At 34.7% G+C, this 19,704-nt stretch overlaps 4 protein-coding genes and 1 pseudogene across 4 annotated transcripts; 4 read left to right on the forward strand and 1 right to left on the reverse strand.

Moving 5' to 3' along the window:
• Nucleotides 1-824: 824 nt before the first annotated feature.
• On the forward strand, nucleotides 825-1,619 carry LOC116146274 (metallothionein-like protein 1). The gene is made up of 3 exons (XM_031431686.1): nucleotides 825-985; nucleotides 1,084-1,164; nucleotides 1,251-1,619. The coding sequence occupies exons 1-3, from the start codon at nucleotides 933-935 to the stop codon at nucleotides 1,339-1,341; spliced, it is 225 nt and encodes a 74-aa protein (XP_031287546.1). The 5' UTR covers nucleotides 825-932; the 3' UTR covers nucleotides 1,342-1,619.
• Nucleotides 1,620-5,232: 3,613 nt separating this feature from the next.
• LOC116146262 (metallothionein-like protein type 2) lies at nucleotides 5,233-6,186 on the forward strand. Its single transcript, XM_031431672.1, has 3 exons — nucleotides 5,233-5,344; nucleotides 5,462-5,542; nucleotides 5,642-6,186. The coding sequence occupies exons 1-3, from the start codon at nucleotides 5,280-5,282 to the stop codon at nucleotides 5,730-5,732; spliced, it is 237 nt and encodes a 78-aa protein (XP_031287532.1). The 5' UTR covers nucleotides 5,233-5,279; the 3' UTR covers nucleotides 5,733-6,186.
• Nucleotides 6,187-8,080: 1,894 nt separating this feature from the next.
• LOC116146281 lies at nucleotides 8,081-9,995 on the forward strand (annotated as a pseudogene).
• Nucleotides 9,996-10,922: 927 nt separating this feature from the next.
• Nucleotides 10,923-12,441, reverse strand: LOC116146276 (outer envelope pore protein 16, chloroplastic-like). The gene is made up of 6 exons (XM_031431690.1): nucleotides 12,276-12,441; nucleotides 12,120-12,171; nucleotides 12,007-12,038; nucleotides 11,731-11,764; nucleotides 11,522-11,589; nucleotides 10,923-11,314 (listed from the first exon to the last, which is right to left on the reverse strand). The coding sequence occupies exons 1-6, from the start codon at nucleotides 12,387-12,389 to the stop codon at nucleotides 11,174-11,176; spliced, it is 441 nt and encodes a 146-aa protein (XP_031287550.1). The 5' UTR covers nucleotides 12,390-12,441; the 3' UTR covers nucleotides 10,923-11,173.
• Nucleotides 12,442-17,188: 4,747 nt separating this feature from the next.
• LOC116146278 (mitochondrial import inner membrane translocase subunit TIM9) lies at nucleotides 17,189-19,045 on the forward strand. The gene is made up of 2 exons (XM_031431694.1): nucleotides 17,189-17,383; nucleotides 18,689-19,045. The coding sequence occupies exons 1-2, from the start codon at nucleotides 17,289-17,291 to the stop codon at nucleotides 18,873-18,875; spliced, it is 282 nt and encodes a 93-aa protein (XP_031287554.1). The 5' UTR covers nucleotides 17,189-17,288; the 3' UTR covers nucleotides 18,876-19,045.
• Nucleotides 19,046-19,704: the final 659 nt, after the last annotated feature.

A 19,704-nucleotide genomic window follows, 5' to 3' on the forward strand; every position in this document is an offset into this window, starting at 1 on the left:
TGCAAAGTTAAGGTTTCTTGTTTTTATTTGATTTCTGGTTGATTCCGATAGTGAATATTTAATCGGTCACCACCATTTGATCCACCGGTCCCCACTCTACAAAGCCTCTTACTTTGGCTCTTGGTAATTCGTCGAACGTGAATGGTGATGACTGATTGGATATCTATCGTCGGAATTAGTACAGAGAAAATGATTTTGTAGAGTGAAGGATGGTGAATTGAATGGTGGTGACCGATTGGATATCCATCATCGAAATCAACTGGAAATTAGCTAAAAACAAGAAATTCTAGATTTATGATAGTCGACAATCGACAAAAAATTAGATATTAAAGTAAGAAGGGTTTTGTAGAGAACAGACCGGAGGTTTAAATGGTAGCGATGTAGAAAATTTTTGCTACCAGAATTTATCTGGAATCAGCTTTAGGTATTAATAAAATATAAACTTTGAATAAGAAAATAGTATTTTGAAACATTTTAGGTGGAAAGTATTGTTAAGGCAAACCTTGGGAGGGAAATAGTCGTTTAATTGTAATCGATACATTTCAAGATTTCTTTGGATCGGTTTCATTGCAATCATCTAAAACCACATAGAATTTTACTTGTTTTACCTCTTGGACTATGACATAAATTAATAACCCAGAACGTTGTTTAATTTGATTGGGCGGTGCTTACGTGTCAAAGACAGTGAGAGCTTATTAAGCGTTACGTGGGGTGGGTGTAAAGATGGCCAACATAGTAACGCATGAAGACGCAATCTATATAAGATTGTGCCAAATGGACGGTAAAGATCCACCCCATTTCACATCAACTGTACTATAAATGCAAGTCAAGGTCGCTTCTTAACAACTCGTCTCATACTCTGAATCTGAATCTTCCTGTGAACTCAAATCCCCAGTTTAGTCTTTGCAGATCTTCTCTTCTTCACCAAGAAAATGTCTTCTGGATGCAACTGTGGCTCTAGCTGCTCGTGCGGCAGCGACTGCAAGTATGTAACATGATATATTTTCACTTTTAGTTCCTTTAGTACTAATTTAATTTAACCAGTTAATTTGTTCCTGATCTTGGTGTTTGACATGTATGCAGATGTGGCAAGTACTCTGACCCGTCTTTCTCGGAGATGAACACCACCGAGACCCTCATCGTTGGGGTTGCTCCTGTGAAGATGTATGTAAAGATTATGCATTGAAAAAGCTTCAAACTTCAATTTTTTTTCTTCATGATAATAATCTGGAATTTTACTGATGCTGTAGGTTCTCTGAGGGATCTGAGATGAACCATGGAGCTGAGAACTGCGGTTGCGGAGCCAACTGCTCCTGCAACCCCTGCAAATGTGGGAAGTGAAATATGAACATACCCGGATAAAGCAGCTATAGTTTATGTTATGTTATGTTATGTTATTTAAATAAGGAGAAACCCCTTAGGTCTTTGATGTAAATAAGAAAGCCAAAGGCTACATCAAATATATCCTTTGTTGGATATGTTTTGTTGTAGCTCATTGGCTATAGTCTGTGTCTTTGTAAGGTTTGTGTTATCGCTGCTTTTAACATGGGAGTTCAATGTATTTGTGAAAGGAATTGGTGAATTCTGTGAAATCAATGAGTAACTTATAGTTTAATACATCTCCTTTCAGTTATGTCTACTATAATCTTGCTTCTCTCGGTTTCTAATTTTCTATTCTTATATTTTATACTCCCCCGATTTCTGGTTTAATTTTGTCATATTGGAAGTCAAATTTAGTGGTTCAAATACATTGGTGTCACTTGAAAATGTGATAATGAAGAGAGTAAACGATTATTTCCCACCCAAGGTCTGTTTCTTACTCCTCCAGGTCACTAGGTTGGTGTTAGCAGCGGGGAATTTGAGGCTGGAGGGTGGCTGTTAGTGGAGTGATGGACCCATGTTGATAGTTTGACTGTTGTGATAGCCGTAGTGACTGGACCTGGATAAGGCGGTTCAGGATAAACATCTAATAATAGGCCCAGCGGGAATAAATAATTAGAATAGGATGTGCGCAAAGGAAGGAAACTAATATTGCCTTCATGACATTTTGCCACCCAAAAAGTTTTAAAATACCTTTTTTTTTTATCCAAAGTTAACGTTTAGTTGCTACTCAAAGCTAATTCTGGTCGATTCCTATGGCTTCTCCGTCACCAATATTTGAATCTCCAGTTTCTTCTCTATAAAATCTCTTTCATTTTGGTATTTGATTTTTTATCGATTATCGGTCATCGTAAAACTAGAGTTTCTTGTTCTTAGTTGATTTTTAGTTGATTCTGACATCGAATATTCAATCAGTCACCATCATTGGATCCATCGGTCTCCACTCTACAAAACACACTTTGCCCTGACTTTTGATAACTCGCAGAACACCATCTAAGAAAGTGAAGTGTATTTTGGATAAAACACATTCTACCTTGGCTCCTGATAACTTGCAGAGCACCAATTAAGAAAATGAAGTGTATTTTAGATATTAACGGAAGGGAGAATGACATTTTCCCACCCAAGCTGTGGCAAAACGACCCTTTCACGCCCTCAAGTTTCAAAATGACACATTCCCACCCTTCGTTAGGTTTTGTTATGTTTTCATTAATATTTTACTAAAAAAAACGAAAAATACATTTAAATATTTAACTTTATAAATTTTTTTACTAATTTTTAATTAGCTAAAAAGTCAAATATTAAAAAGTAAAAAAGAAAAAATAATTAACCCAACCTAAAAAAGTTTGGAGTAATACTATGGAATTGATTAAAGTTAAATGATTTTAATATTTATTTATTTATAATGATATTAATATCCCATATAATATAATATTTTTTATTTTTACTAATTAACATAGAAAATTAATATTTCTAATTAATTAAATAAAAAAAAATGATATTTTTATACTTGAACTAATAAATAATCGAATAAAGACTTTGACTTAACGAAATTTTAATTTATAATAAACTATTTAAGAGTATTTTTATCTTTTCAGCCAAATATTAACAGAAAACATTAATAAAACTTGACGAAGGATGAGAAAATATCATTTTGAAATTTGACAAGTGGAAAAGTATTATTTCACCAAACTTTATGTGGGAAAATGTCATTTTCATATAAACTTTAGGTGAAAAAATATTATTTTAAAATTTTATAGATGAAAACAGTGTCATCAAGGCAAACTTGGCTGCGAAAAAACGTGTACTCTAATGAAGATAAGGTTATAGAAGAAAAATTGTGCAGCATAGTAAATTTTATTTTATTTATTATTGTTATTATTATTTTTTATCTGTGTTAAGAGCCTCAAGGCCTTCAACCCTCAATCGACATCGAGTAGAACGGTACATATAATTTAACGTCATACGTATGTATTTTATTCAAGACTTTGATTTATTTAATCTTATCATACCTTTTAGAACACTCATCAATAAGATAATTACTCCTTAGGGGCCGTTTGGTTCAGTAATGTTAGATTACTGGAAATATTGGATTATTGAAAAGATAAATTACCTTAGAAGATTACTGGAAAACTTTAAGAAAATGTATTTGGTTAGTTAGTGGGTATGTTATATTAATATATTTTGTTATGGCAAATAAATTAGTGTGTATGTTATTTAAATTACTAAATTGTTCCTCTTTTAAATATTAATATAATATTATTTTTATTATTAATTTTTAAATAATTTCTTTTAACCCCTAATATTTCAGATTTAGCTAAAACACCCCCGCTTATACAACACTTTAATTTATGATGAAATCACCCTCACCTCCTGCCGCCACTGCAAACTACTGCCAGAAGTCTTTGAAAATCCCCGTGAGTACTTCACCGTGACCAAGAGGCTCTGATATGGTCGTTTCTGGCCATATTGATGGCCCAAAACGGCCAGATCTAGTTATTAACGGCCATGGACTTGGTTGTTAATGGTCAGATCTATTCTAGCCAGATCTCGCCCAGACCTGGCCAAAAATTGCCAGAATAGTTCTGGTCATTTCTGGCCAGATCTGGCCTGATATGGCCGTTTTCGACCATCAATATGGTCGAAAACGGCCATATCAAAGCCTCCCAGAGCCTCCCATTGAATCTCATTTTTTTTTAGGGACTCCAACGATTTTCCGGTGGCGATCTGTGGTGGTTGGCCCACTGTCGGCGATGGTGGCTGGGTGGCAGTGGTGGTCTGTAAATTATTTTAAATATAAGGGCATTATTGTCCAAAATTTAAATTAAACAAGGATAAAATTGAAATAGGATATTAATGTAAATTTGTTTTAAAGTAGGGGTATTATTGTCCAAATTTTTATTAATAAGGGATGAAATTATAACAAAAAAAATAACTCTAGTAATTTTAGAATACTCAAGAAAATAGAGATAATCAAATTACCTCCAATATTATTAATAGTGTTAATAGTAACCACTATTGGTATTTGAAGATTATCGATATCTTATATTATTTGACAATTAAATATGGTAATCAAATAATATAAGATAATATAACCCAAATAATCTCATGTAACCACCAACCAAATGTCCTCGTAATTTATTAATATATATATATTTTTTTTGGTTGATATTGATTGAATTAATATAATTTCTGGAGGGTCCTACCGCCTACGGGATTTCGATATTCCCATAGTAGATGGCCAAGATTTTTCTATTAAAAAAATTGGCCCTGTTTCTATTCGTTTACTTGGTCAATTTTCATGATTAATATTCTCCTTTACTTAAATGGATTTAAAGAATCTCAATGTTTTGTTTTAATTCTCCATCTCTCCTTTTCTTCCACTCTGACATCAGAGATAATATACATCACATCATATCATATCATAATTATATTAATACATTTTAAATCTCTCTCCCCACTAATTTTTATCTGGAGAAAAAGACTTTAGTTATTTAAATCAATCATCTAAAAGTCTTGTTGGAGTTTTACAAAATTATCATCTATCACGTTTATCATCCAAGATTGGCCATTTGGCCTGACTACCTTGATTATAAAAAAATAAAAAAAATAAAACCAGTTTTACTTCTTGTTAACAGTGAGAGGTAAGTATAAATTTTATTACACGTTACGAGGAGTGAGTATAATGATTAATGACAAGAAGTATCGTAACACATCAAGACACAACTGATATAAGATTCTGCCAAATGGACGGTTAAGATTAATCTCTTTCACATCTCCTGCATTATAAATAGCATTGCAAGGGCGCATTTCCACATCTCATCCCACACACCGAGTCTTTCAGTGATCTCAAATCCCCAGTTCAGTACGTCTTTGCAGGTCTTCTCCTTTTCACTAAGAAAATGTCTTGCTGTGGTGGAAACTGTGGCTGTGGTGCCGGCTGCAAGTGCGGCAGCGGATGCGGCGGGTATATAGTCCATTATATTTTTATTTTTTACTTTTTTTAGATGTTCTAATTTTTGTGAATTTAGTTTAATTTTACTTGTTAATTAGTTTCTGATCTTTGTCTTTGACATGCGTGCAGATGTGGCATGTACCCTGACTTGTCTTTCTCGGAGACCACAACCACTGAGACCCTCATCGTTGGGGTTGCTCCTGTGAAGATGTATGTAAAGATCATGCAAATAGTAACCAATTCATTGAAAAAGTTTCGAACTTTAATTTTTTTTCATGATAATAATCTGGAATTTTACTGATGTTGTAGGTTCTCTGAGGGATCTGAGATGAACTATGGAGCTGAGAACTGCGGCTGCGGAGCCAACTGCTCCTGCAACCCCTGCAAATGTGGGAAGTGAAATATGAACGTACCCAGATAAAGCAGCTATGGTTATCTGAAGTTAAATAAGAAGACAACTTAGGTCTCTTTGCTGTAAATAAGAAAGCCAAGGCTAATACAAAAATCCTCTGCTGGATTTTGTTGTAGAGCCTTGGCTAGTCGGTGTCTTTGTAAGGTTTGCGTTGCCGCTGCTTTTAATATTGGGAGTTCCATGTATTTGTATTTCTGAAAGGAGTGGGTGGATCTGTGAAAATCAATAGAGTAATGCATCTCCTTTCAATAATTATGCTGTACTATTGCTATACTTTTGTTTCTCTGAATTTGTGTCATGTTGTTTTCATAATTTGAAGTTAGGTGGATCTGAAAATCCTTTCTGACCTAATCTTCTTATCTTCTTGGGAGACGTGTATGTTTTTTAATTTTTATGTATAGATATTCTAAATTTCCTGCTAAAGATGACAAGAGTTTGTCTTCTTTCTACTTTTAACCTTTTTCAATCATAGAAGAAAAGAAATGTCATATTTACGCAGATTAATCGCAAAATCTTGCAGAGGACCTGCATGGTATTGTAACTTGAAAGCGATCTAAATTTGTAAACTGAGAAACCAACGAGTAATTATTGCAGAACTTTCTAATCTCAGAAAATGAATGTGGCACTGATATTTCTGCGGGCACAAATCCCTAACAGAAGTACACAGAACACTGAAGGGAGCGAAGACCCCAGAAATACAAGTATACACACGCGAGTTAGAGAGCGAAGGCACCAAATCCACCGCAGATTTCCTTTTGTCGATAAGAAGTGTCTTTTGGTATTCGATATCTTTTATGGATTTGTGTAGAAAAGTGTTAACAAAAGATAATAAATTTCAAAAGTTAATAATTAATTGAGGTCTGAATTTCTTACAGGGAGCCCTGATGGGGCAGCAGATTGGTATCCCTTCCATTTTAGCCTCCAGGCTCCAGCAAGGACTGACAGTGAGGTTTCCATCCATCAAATCCAGTTAATTATCTGTTTTATCATATTATGAAGTCAATCAAATTCTTCATAAGTCAAGACTAACTTAGAAAACTCTGTAAACAGATTCTATAATTGGTGGTTAATATTTTTTTATTCTTCATTTAGAATATTATTATAATTATTACCTTGAATGTTTTTATGTTTTCAAGTTTATAGTCTGATTTTTATATCTTTAATTACACGAAAGCAATTATTAAGTGTCACCATCTTATTTTTAAAAGAGTACACGGCTTTCTCCCACCGAAGATTGCGTTAATGACACTTTTTTCACCTAGAAAGGTTTTAAAATATAAATTTATTATATAAATTTTATATTTGTTTACTACCTATAATATATTTTCTAAAAGCAAACTCTGTCTAGGCTATCGAGGCTTTTGAAGAGGAGATATTATTGAGTCTTTTAGTGGTGACAAATTAAATTTTAGTAATTAGAATTGATCAGAATCTGACTTAGAGAGGGGCGGTTGTGCATCCCACAAATTGCTCAATTTTCGATGATTGACAGGGTTAGTTAAAGCAATGTTTGAAGGGTTTTGCTAAGTGATAATTGGGGAAGAGAATGGTGATGGTGTGCAGTCGTAATGGTGCCAGAATTAGCCGGCGATTGATCGGAATATAAATTTTAGGTAGTAAATTGGTATTTTGAAACTGTTTGGGTGGCAACGTCACTAAGGCAAACCTTGGGTGGGAAAATGTCGTTTACTCTTTTTAAAATATAAATTTGAGATCGTATGCAAGGAGTGATTTAGAGATGACAATGGGCCCGGCCCGAAAAGGTCGGGTTTTACCCGGTACTCGCGGGCTTGGGCTTGGGCCTGATTTTAAGGCTTGACCTCGGGTACGGGCCAGACCTAGGTATGTCTTCAGGCTTGACCTAGCCTCGCCCGACAATTTTAGTATTAATTTTACTAAATTATCTTTATACTATATATTTAATTACGAGATTATCTTACATATATATACCCATTTTTCCCAAACCCTAATCAAATTGAGTATTCAAAAATAAATAAATATTTAAAAACTATTTTTAGACTATTTTTAGAATTAAAAATATAAAAAAAAAATTAAAATTTATTCATATTTAAAAATTCACATTATAAAAATGGACGGGCTTGGGCTGGGCCTGAGGTTACAAAACCCGTCAGGTTGGGCTTGGGCTTTATATATCATACCCGTGACAGGCCTGAGTTGGCTTGGACCTTTGTCATGAGGTCAGGATTGGGCTTGGGCTTGGGCCAAGGGGTACCCGATCCCGACCCAGCCCATTGGCATCACTAGAGTGATTTATTATGTTTTCAATATGATAATAAATAAAGGGTATATATTACAAGTCAGTGAACATGAAACATTACTTCTCGTAGTTTGCCTTTGTCTTTGTCCCAAACCCAAATATTTGGATTGATTTCTCTGTCCTTCTAAATTGATTAATTGACATATTGTAACGGGATTGAATCAAAATTAAGTTTCTTTAACTGATCAAAAGAGGAAAAGCATGCAAACATTTGCTCTTTTGGGCCAACGAAGATTCATTCAGGCAATACGTCGAACAATTTCAATCACCTCTTCATTTTCCAACCAAACAGCTACTGGTTTCAATTTTCTTTGCACCCAACCAACCAATGACGTCCCGGAGAAAAGTTTTGAGGAAAAACAACAACAACAAACCAAGTGCTTGTCTTTAAGAATTGAAAGGCTACCAAGAGGCGAACCAATTGGGTCCGCATTTCAAAGCTGGATGGGTGAGGGCTTTCCCATACACAGAGGGGACATTTTTCACGCTATTAATCGTCTGAGAAAGCTTAAACTGAACAAACGGGCTCTTGAGGTACTCTGTTTTAATCAGTTTTGCTTGCTTTTAAATATATTTGTGCGGAAACTTATAAAGCAATGAACATGTTTGTTTAAATGTTTGACTGAATTCTTTTAGGTGCATAGATACGTTATTTGGATTATTTGTTTTCAAAAACTGTCATAAATTTGATGGAATTTTTATAAAATAAAATGTATGTGAAGTGTTTTATTACTTCGACAGGTGATGGAATGGGTGATCAGAGAGAGACCCTATATGCCTAAAGAATTAGACTACTCTTATCTGTTGGAATTCACTATTAAACTTCACGGGATATCACAGGGTGAGAAGCTCTTTTGCTGTGTCCCGTCGGATTTTCAGAATGAGTTGCTTTATAACAATCTTGTTATCGCTTGCTTGGACAAAGGCGTGATAAAGCTGTCTCTTGCATACATGAAGAAAATGAGGGAATTGGGTTATTCCATATCATATTTGGTCTTCAACCGTCTAATAATCCTCCACTCATCTCCAGGCCGGAGGAAAACCATCCCGAAAATTCTCACAGAATGAAGGCTGATAAGTGTTGCCACATGTGTCCACCTACAACATTCTAATGAAAATTGAAGCTAATGACCATAATTGAAGGGTTGGTGAAGGTTTTTGGTGATAGAACATAAAAGGTTGAACCAAGTGAAGTATCTTATTGCATCTTGGCTACTGCGCATGCAGGTGCAAGGTTGTACACTGTGGCTGAAGCCTTATTGAGCAGTGGAGAAGTCTATGACAGGGAATAATTGGTCAACCCTGGTGTCTTATCATATTGACGGATATATGGGGAAAGGAGAGGATCTAGAGAGGATTTGGGGCATTGTGAGAGAACTCCCTAATGTTCGGTCTAAAAGTTACATATTGGCAATTGAAGCATTTGGTAGAATGGCACAGCTAAATCGGGCTGAAGAGCTTTGGTAGAAATGAAGACAATGAAAAGTTGAAAGCACTGAGCAGTTCATTCCATGATCATATATTGCAAACATGGGTTAGTGATAGCCTATGGGCTTCTCAAGGAAATTGAGTTGAATGGTTGCAAGCCAAATTCCATAACTTATCGACATCTTGCTTTGGGTTGCTTCAAAGTAGATATATTCAAGGAAGGGATGAAGACTCTGGGATTGGGAATGGAATTGACAACAAAAAGGTCAGGATTCAACTCCATGGTTGGAGACCACTCTTTCAATAATTGAGATTTTTGCAGAGAGGGTATGTTGGGAATGCTGAGAAGTTATTTGATGAACTTAAGAAAGCTAATTATACCAGGTATACTTTTGTGTACAATACTTGATCAAGGCTTACGTGAAGGCCAAAATTATGACCCAAATATTTTGGAAGGATGATTCTAGGAGGGGCGAGGCCTGATGCTGAAACCTATAGCTTATTGAAACATGCTGAACAGTTTCAAATCAGAAGATAAACTTGTGTGACAGATAAATTTATTATTCTTTTTGACTGATTCTTCTTGTAGAAATACATAGATTTTTTTAATCTATTATTGTTGTAGTTGAAGAAATATGATAAACAAGATGGAAAAAGTTTGGTAGCATTATCGTGTTAAGTATGGGGAAGATAGTCTTGAAATTTTTGTTGAATGTATATCTCTGCTACTTGCTAAGTTGGTTTGCCTTTCAGAGCTGACTGCTGAGAGTAAAACAGGTAAAACTCCTTGCGGAACCCTTTCAGTTGGAGCTATCTATGAGAATTGAAAACTTCTTAAATCATGGGCCCTTACTGGCTACTTGCAGTGACAGTTACTTGTTATCCGAACATGGGTTTACATTATGGGTGGGGGTATGCGTGGCACATGGATTTCCATGAAGCTGTGGAAATAAAGGGCTGCAGCTTTGATTTTCTGATACCATTCGCATCTGCTAAGTTTACGAGTATATGGCAATCAATTACTTTCGGATGGTGCATGATCGATGCAGTTCTAACTTAGTATAGCCAGTTTCTCATGCGATGCAGTTTTCTATCCCTTTTAAGTAGCCAGCTTTTGAGAAACAGGTAGATGTGAAGAATAGAACCATTAAATAATTTACTGGAAAAAACTGGTTTTGAAGAAGACAATTCTGATCTCCTATATGATAGCAATTAGCCTTTTCACTTTTAGTCTCGGATTTCAGTATTTTTGTGCTCCACGGGGTGGTCTAAATAACATTCAACGCATTTCTAAAACCTCTGCTCAAAGAATGTGAACAATGGCATGAGCCTTAGAAATGAGAACTATTATGATGCACCTTACTGCTCATAACATCAGTGTGATATTTTTTTCAGGTCCCTGTCCTTCACCAGTGGCATGATAACCTTCTATTGAACTGTATTTTTGATTGCTTCAGAAAGTTATTATAACCTTCATCATAATAAAACGATATTATTTAACCAAGGTAAAAATTCTAATTTGAGGAAAAAAAAAAAAAAAAAAAAATGTCACTGCTGGTTTTTCAACTCAGCACACCATCTCTGTCCTTTAAGCAAAGACTTTTACAACCAGATGAGAAATGTCTTCGTTATTTTGACATTATTATGGTTCTTATGAAGAGATGAGAGAAACATAAACATAAAATAACTACTCGAGATAAAGAAAGAACTTCAATTCCCCGTTTCAGGTGAGGTAACTGAGGAATTCTGCAGCAGTTGCAATGGCTCCTCCTGTGATGGCATCTATCACAACCTTGTCTTTGCTTTTGTTGGTAGCTGCTGAGATCAGAGCCCCGGTCAAAGCACCCCCAACCATGGCATTCTTCTGCAATTTATCCAAAGACACAGAAAATAGAGGGAGTTAGAATTATTAGTTGAAATAGATATAGAGAGAAATCCATCAAATAAATTTGCAAGTACTTATGATTAACCAATGCTTCACATTTCACAACAATTAAACAACGGGAGATTGAACATTCTTATAACTAACAGCGACGAAGAAATACAGTTCAGCCAAATACAGTGAACATACCCAGTCTTTGGTTCCACGAAGCCTTTCTGCTCCATACTCCATTCCCACATAAACTCCAGCTACAGTTCCTGTTGTTGCACAGATTAAGATATTAAAGCTTTCCTCATTTCTTAAAATAAAGAATGCCAAGAATTTGTCCAGGAACGTTACAAAATCTTTGACAGAACATATTTTTATATGTGACAATACGATATATACAATACCCTTACCCCAATATGCACCTTCTTTACACATCTTCTTCAACTGCAATAACAGCATTTTCCATTAGAACTATAATATATATTTTTTTTTTATGCTTTTCCGATGTCAATACTGTTTCTATTGTGTCAAAAAACTAATGAACACTTTTGATTAAAAAGGAAAGTATTTTCGAGCGGTGAGATGGGATCAAACAAGGCAATCCATGGATTTAACAATCAACTATTCTGAATAATCTCTAGAATTCCTTCGAAGCAAAAATATAATCTCAAAATATCAATACTCACACTTTTCTCCAAATTGTGACTCGAAAAACTCCCTGAAAATAGCCGAAAATAACTGATGAGTCTCAAGAATGTTAAAATGTCCTTGTTTAAAGCAAAAGGAGAGAAAAGATTACCGCTTTTGACGATGTGAAATGCATCCTCTGCGGCTGATCTTGCAGCTGCCACCTGAAAACACCAAACACCGATCGATGGATTAATTTAAAAGATACAATGAATGAAGATTAAAAGAAAAATAAACAAGAAATAGAAGAAAATAACTGAAAGATTACAGTTCCAGCCTTCAAGAAACCATCGACGGTGACATTGAGAAATGGATTGCCCATGTCTATAGCCACATCAACTTTCGGGGCTGATAAAGAACCTGAAAACCTGCTGCTCGGCATCTTTCTTGTTCTTTTCTTCACTCACACTTTCACTTGGCTCTGATATTTTTCTCTTCTGAATGTTAACCAGATCCTACTAATACTATGTTTGTTTGCTTATAAAGGACGGTGTTGAAACGTGGTTGTTATTAGGACGCTACATTTGTCACGGTATTTTCTTTGAATTTTTTCTTCAGTATAAACCCTTTTGTAATATCTGATAAAGCATTTAGAAATATCATTTAAAAATTGAATTTTTGTTTTGAATCCCGATAGACGATAAAGTGGGAACTGAACATGATCATCGAAATTATTTGATTCAGTTGGTAAATGATAGCTTTGTCTGGGACCTGGATCCCCTGTATAATTTTCAGCGGTTTGTATGAGCTTTTGTTGTCACATCCATTTAACCTTTTTATACCCTGCTTTATCAATTGATGCGATAAAGCATTTTGGCTTCTTATAGCAAGTTCTAAATTTATATGATATTTGTTTTTTATTTTTTTTATTTTTTTTATTATTTTTATTATTTTTTTTATATTTTTTTATTTTTTTTTTTATAATTTTATTTTTTTTTAATTTTTTTTTTTTTATTAAATTATTTTTATTTTATTTTTTTTTTTTTTATTAATTTTTTTTTTTCTTATTATTTATATTCTTTCTTTTTTTAATAGTTTTTTTTTTTTAATTATTTTTTTTTTTTTTTCTTTTTTTTTTGTTTTTTCTTATTTAATATTAATTTTTTTTTTATTTTTTAATATTTTTTTTTTTTAGTGTTTTTTTTTTTTTTTATTTTATGTTATTTTTTTTTTTTATTTTTATGTTTTGTTTGTTAGATTGTATTGTATTCGTATCATTTTTCATTTTATTATAATTCATTTTGAAATGAAATGAAAATGGTTCATTAGAGGCTCAGCTTTGATCATGTTAATGCAATCTTGATGCTTGTGTTACTTTTTACTCTGTTTTGAGTACTATAAAATTTCTAGTCAGTCTTATGATTTTTGTTCTTAGATTCAATGAAAGATTTCAAACATTGGAGGAACAATCTAAATAAACTCATCCGCCATAAATTATGCAGTAATTTCTTACAGAGCAAGAGATTGCTTCCATGAAATAGATGCAGCTCAAATTGAGTAAACGGGTATTTGTCTCCAACTAATTCTTCCACCAGCCGTGAAATGGAATGAATAGATATGACCCTTCTGCACAATTTCATGCCCATTATCAGGTCTGAACATGGGCGCCGGAAACACTGGCCAGGCACTGTCTCCATCCACTTGACAAACACTTTCATTTTCTCCAACTAAAACCCACACCTCCTTCCCAACTCTCACCATTCTTGCCCCATATTGCCTCACCCTTAACCTCTCGACTTGTTGGTTCGGAAAGAAACTAATCAGTCTCCACCCTCCAATGTTCAGATTAATCAATTTATTCCACATCCAGAGTTTCACTCCTAGCCAATTTGACCAAGTGAGCAGTAACAAACGGGAGTTCAATGATGCCACAGCAAACCCATCAGCCTCCTTAGGAACAAATGATTCCAACAACTGCCATGAGTTTTTGCTGGGATCGTAAATTTCAGCTGAGCGTTTGAGGGTTGTGCCACCACCCACGATGCAGAACTTGTTATTGAGAGCAAGGCCTGTTCCAAAAGCCCTTGGTATATGCATTGGTGGTAGTGCTTGCCATTCCCACGTCTTCAGGTTCAACTTCTCCGCCAAATTTAGATACTCTGCAGGTTCAACATCTGTAGAAACCAATGAAATAAAAAGGTGCTTAGACTTGACCTCGATGATGGAAATTCACCTTGAAAAAGAGTTAGCGAAATTATGGTTTTTTCCAAATTTTAGTATACATTAATTTATGGCGAAATTGAAAGACTAAAAATCTTCATATTAAAGGACTAAGTAATCATATTATGAAATACTGAATTTATTCAGGTTTCAATGAAACTATTTTGGGTATAACATAAAGGAAATTTTTTTGCAATGCTATGAAAATTGAATAGAAAGTTCTTTGCAGGCTACCCCTGATGTAAACTGATTTGAATTAAGAGATCTTCATCAATGATGGACTTGTTAATTCATCAATGGCTCTGCCCAAAATACTAAGTATTACAGTAATCTTTATCATAAAGGGCCAGTCTTAAAAAATATATACACATGAAATCAAGTATACACTTACCGGAAGGGCTCCCCTTAAACCCGCCTGCTAGGTAGAACCACCCATCAAAAATGGCACCAGAAGCACCAATTAGATTCCGATCCCCGCACTGCATTTTGGGGACATCTGTTAACATATTGCCTTCAAACGAATAACTACATAATGTAGCATGAAGATGAATACCAAGAGGCAGCTTGGCGCACAAAATTTGCTCAGACAGTACCGCAATAACTTGAATTCTAAACAATGGATTTCGAGGGACTGCCACAGAGTGGAATTGCATGGGAGAACATAGATATGCAAACCACTCCCATGAGTTGCACCAACACCTGTGTTGTTGCTTTTGATCATCATTTTGTTGAAGCTCTTTCGGGACTTGAACGATTGAAATGTTTTGAAAAATGCCACTGTCTGATACTGGAAAAATAGAATTATTTGAAGTGAAAATGGAAAGATCATTTGGTTCTGTATTGGAAGAGACATGAGGTGTTCTACTTAGGTACCACATTGGGTTACAGAAATCAAGATTTTTGGAGATCAAGAAGAGATATGGAATCAGGGCTTTTGGTATTTAACTGTGGATGGATTTAGTCGAGATTCTAGGAATAAAAGTAGCTCTATTTGTTTAGATTTTTTACGGGCTTAATTTTATTCGCCTAGTACAAGCGGCACAGCTGTTTGCTAATCAAATTTCCGTTAAATTTAACGTGTGAAGGGTATAATAGAATCACAAAAAGTTCTGGACAAATTCAATAGCCAGAACAACGGACTCGATACACTTTTAACTGATGTCGGGGTATATAATAGTTTACGGTAAAAAATTTTTACTGAAAATATTATATTAATGGTCCTTAAAATTACTTGAAATTTTTTGAAAAATATGTTTAATTAGTTAGAATAAATTAATATGGATATTATATTAATATGTTTAGTGGGCAGAAATAAATTGATAGGTATGTTATTTAAATTATTAAATTTTTTTTTTAAATATTAATATAATATTATTTTTAAATAGTTTTTTAACCCTTAATGTTTCAGATTTAGCTAAAACACCCATACTTATATAAAACTTAATTTATAACAAAATCACCCTCACCACCCCAAGCCACTGCCCGCTACTTGTCGTCGAAAGTCACCAAAAGTCACTAGACATCGCTGTGAGTAGCCGAGAGCCACCGAGAGGCTCCGATATGGTCGTTTGTAGCCATATTGATGGCAAAAAATGCCATATCGGAGTAGATCTGGCCATTACTACTGGCCATTTTCGGCCAGATCTACTTCGATATGGCCAGAAATGACCATATCGGAGTCTCTCGGTGACTCTTGGCGACTTCCAGCGGTGGTAGGTGGGTGGGGGTGGTGGTTTGGGTGGGCTGTAATTTGTTTTGAATTTAAGGATAATTTTGTCCAAAAAGTTAATTAATTGGGGTGAAATAGTAAAAGTCATATTCATGTAAATTAATTTAAAAATAAGGGTATTATTGTCCTAAAATTTTATTAATAAGGGATAGAATTGTAACAAAAATAAAATTACTTTGGTAATCTTACAATACTTAAGAAAATAAAAGTTATCAGATTATCTCCAATATTACCAACAGTAACTATTATTGGTATTAGAAAATTACTGAAATTTTATATTACTTGACAACCAAACGTGGTAATCAAGTAATATAAGATGACATAATATTAATAATCATATATAACCCTCAACCAAACGCCCCCTTAGGGTTTATACTCTTGATCATATTTCATACATGTAGTTAATTATGGTTTTATACTCCCTCCGTTTCAAAATATATCATTTTAGCAAATTACACACTTTTTAATATACTAACTTTTTTAATGTACACAATTTTTCTCTCTCATACTCCATCTCTTATTTACTCTTCCTTGTCAAATTGTGGTTTTTAGTTTTCCCGCCTATGTAAAAGTGTTGAAGTGTATTACTCTACCATCTCTGTTTTTTCACTACTCACCATGGCTTAACAATGCCATAGTAGAAGTGGAGGCAAGGCAATTAAATGCTATCAAAGCTACTTACTAGTGAGTTATTCAAGCCAGCGTTAAATGTTATCAAAACTACTTCTTCTGGTAATGTCATAAACAACGAGTGTACCAACAACACCACTATAGAAAGCAAAAGTAACAGTTTTGAACCTCTCTTGACTAGCAGTGTTCCAGATATGAAATTAGAGAGAAATGTGAAGAATTAAATGGCATTTGAAAGAGAAAGAGAAAGAGAGAGAGGAGACGAGGGGCCAAAGAGAGAGAGAGAGAGAGAGAGAGAGAGAGGAGACGAAGGCTAGAGAAAGAGAGGAGACAAGGACCATAAAACGAGAAAGAGAGAGAGAGTTGCTCAACTTTTTGGTCAAACAATATTTATTTTGAAAAGAAGTAATAAATTTAAAACGACATTTATTTGAAAACAGAGGGAGTATAAGATTAGTTCAAATTATCATGGAGTAAATAAAAACAAGATAAAGATATCAAACTTATAGCATAAATAACGTAAATGATTTGGGTGAAATAGTAATTTTTCAATTTATGTGATTAGGCCCAAGTTGACGGCCCTGTATGTCTCGAGTAGGCTTTTTAAAGGAAGAAGACCAGACGCCGACGTTTTAGCAAGTGAAGTATAAAATTGAAGCGTAAAGCCCCATTTCAATAAACCCTACTTCTACCTTTGGTTCACCGAAACAAGAGCAAGAAGAAGAAATAGAGAGGTGATTAGCGGAGGAGACAGGATCCAGTATGGACAAGAACATGTTAGCAGGACTCGAGGGTCTTCCTGAGCAAGACAAGGCCCGAATGACTTCTATGATTGATCATCTTCAACTGCGCGACAGGTTTTTTTTACATTTTTGTTCCCTTTAGATTCGCTTATTTCGAATTCTCTGCTTCTTGTTCATCAGTATCAGATCAAACCTCTATTAACTTTTCAACTAGGATGCTTACCTTTATTTGTTTTTGCTTCATTTTAAGTAATTTGGGACACTAATGTGAAACTATCAAGCTGTAACTCTAATCATCATTTAAGATTTCTTTTTAAGTGGGTTTGAGTTTTTTGTTTCCACTTGTGGCTTCGCTTTCAAATTTGTGCAATGCAAGTTGTAGGTCGAATTTGTGAACTTGTGGCTTGGTTGATGGAAGTGAAGCTAAAGTAAATTGATGTTCTTCTTAAAACCAATGTAGCGTTTGTGTTGCAAGTGGACGTTTTGGGAACACCAGCTTAGTATTTTTTTTAATATTTTACATTGATTTTCATTTTCATAGAAGGTAGATCTTTAGTATGCCTAATTCAAGTTATACATCTTAGCTTTATGAATGCATATGCTAAGTTAATTTGTGTTACGTTTTATTTTGCGGTGATGTGCCCATGAGCTTATAGCTTGAAAGTGTCATTGTGTTGTACTTTTTGGGGTCGTTTCAGGGCTGAATAGTTTCTGAATAAATTGTCAGAGCTGAATAGGTTTGGTTAAGCAATTAAATGTTGTGTTTTCTTTGCTCACATATTGATCTTTGGCTGTTAGCTGAATGTATTAAGTGTGCTTTTAAGGGTTTAGATATTATTATGCTAAGTCATTATGCCCATTTTTTTCTTTTTTCTTTTCTCCAATGGCTTCACTTCTTAATGATGGTTGCACGATTGGTTTTAACATCTGTGACATTTTTTAAGTGAAGCGAGAAGTAGTTCTCCTTAAAACCAATGCAGCATTTGTTATGCGGTATTTGGACGTTTTGGGAACAAAATTTACTTTGTTGTACTTTTTCTCCTTCCAGTAGTTTTTTCTTTCAAATTTCTGTGAGGAAGAAGAGGGTTACTTCTTGAGCATCCATCCTAAAATTTCACTTCATAAACAATTAAACTAAACTGCAAAAACACCTGGTCCAGATGCATGGCATGCCTGTAGGCCGAGCCACATGTCTAGTAGCGAGGCTACACATTTGTTGGGATGCTAAATGTGTGTTCTAACTGGTTTGTTTCTCTTATTACTTCTGTCATGATTCCTTCCATAGTTTTTTCCTCTGCAAGTGTTTTAGTAATATGAATTATTTTAGAAGCATCTACGTTTGTTTCCTTAATGCTACCCTGTTGATAATTATTTCGGTCAAGTGTCCTCATTATTTGTTTACATGAATTGGAAGTGTAGTTTGAGGATGTACAATTCCCTTGTGGAGAGATGCTTCAACGACTGTGTGGATAACTTCACACGCAAAAATCTTCAGAAGCAAGAGGAGACCTGCGTCATGCGATGTGCTGAGAAGTTTTTGAAGCATTCAATGCGTGTTGGCATGAGGTTTGCAGAGCTCAACTCACAAGCACCCACACAAGAATAGTCCCAAAAGGAAAAACCATAAACGGGGTCAAGAAACCATTTTGTTTATTCATGTAGAATTTCCTTTTTGGATAAAAGTAGGGTTTCTTTATTTTTATTTTTCTGCATTTGCCTCTAAAAGGAAAACCCCCCAAGTTGCGGCAGGATTAATGATCTGCATTGTTTTCTGAAGAAGAATCGCAACACATTTATGCTCTCTAGAAATTGAATAATTGAATTGATAAATATGCATTACTGGTTACTGGCTTACTGCCCCTGATTGTTGATGTCAGAGAATTTCGAGGCCAAGTTTATAGCTTCTTCTTGGATCGAGGAATGTATTTAAGATATGCCAACATTTTCTTAATTAAACTGAACACATCTCATTCAGCTTTTTATGGTCTCTAATTGGCAGGGGTAGGGACCAACGCTGCTTTGGACACAAAATTAATTTATGCAAAAATTTGAAACGACTTTGATACTCAAGAAAGAAGATAGAAGGGCACCTAAACTACAAGTTTCTTCTTAAACCCTTTTACAATGTTTTAAAACCCAATCTGGGGTAAAAACCCGACAAAGTTGCCGTGTCCCAGTGGACAAAAACTTTTAAAATTTACAAATACACCTTTAAAATTCCGTTAAGTCCCTATAGATTTGAAATTTAGCAAATTTAAAATTTAGCAAACACACTCCAAATACAAATCGGCTGACAACTGGTTAGCAGCGAAAACACTTCAGATGCAACCCCAATCATCACTTGAACTCATTCCCCTTAAAATATATCCAAGATCTGGTCAAAATAGGTTCAATTTCGACCAGATTTCACCAACGCCGATGTCGACATTCCAAGC

The sequence above is a fragment of the Pistacia vera genome, unplaced genomic scaffold (genome assembly GCF_008641045.1).
Source record: "Pistacia vera cultivar Batoury unplaced genomic scaffold, PisVer_v2 Contig475, whole genome shotgun sequence".
Classification (NCBI taxonomy): Eukaryota; Viridiplantae; Streptophyta; class Magnoliopsida; order Sapindales; family Anacardiaceae; genus Pistacia; species Pistacia vera.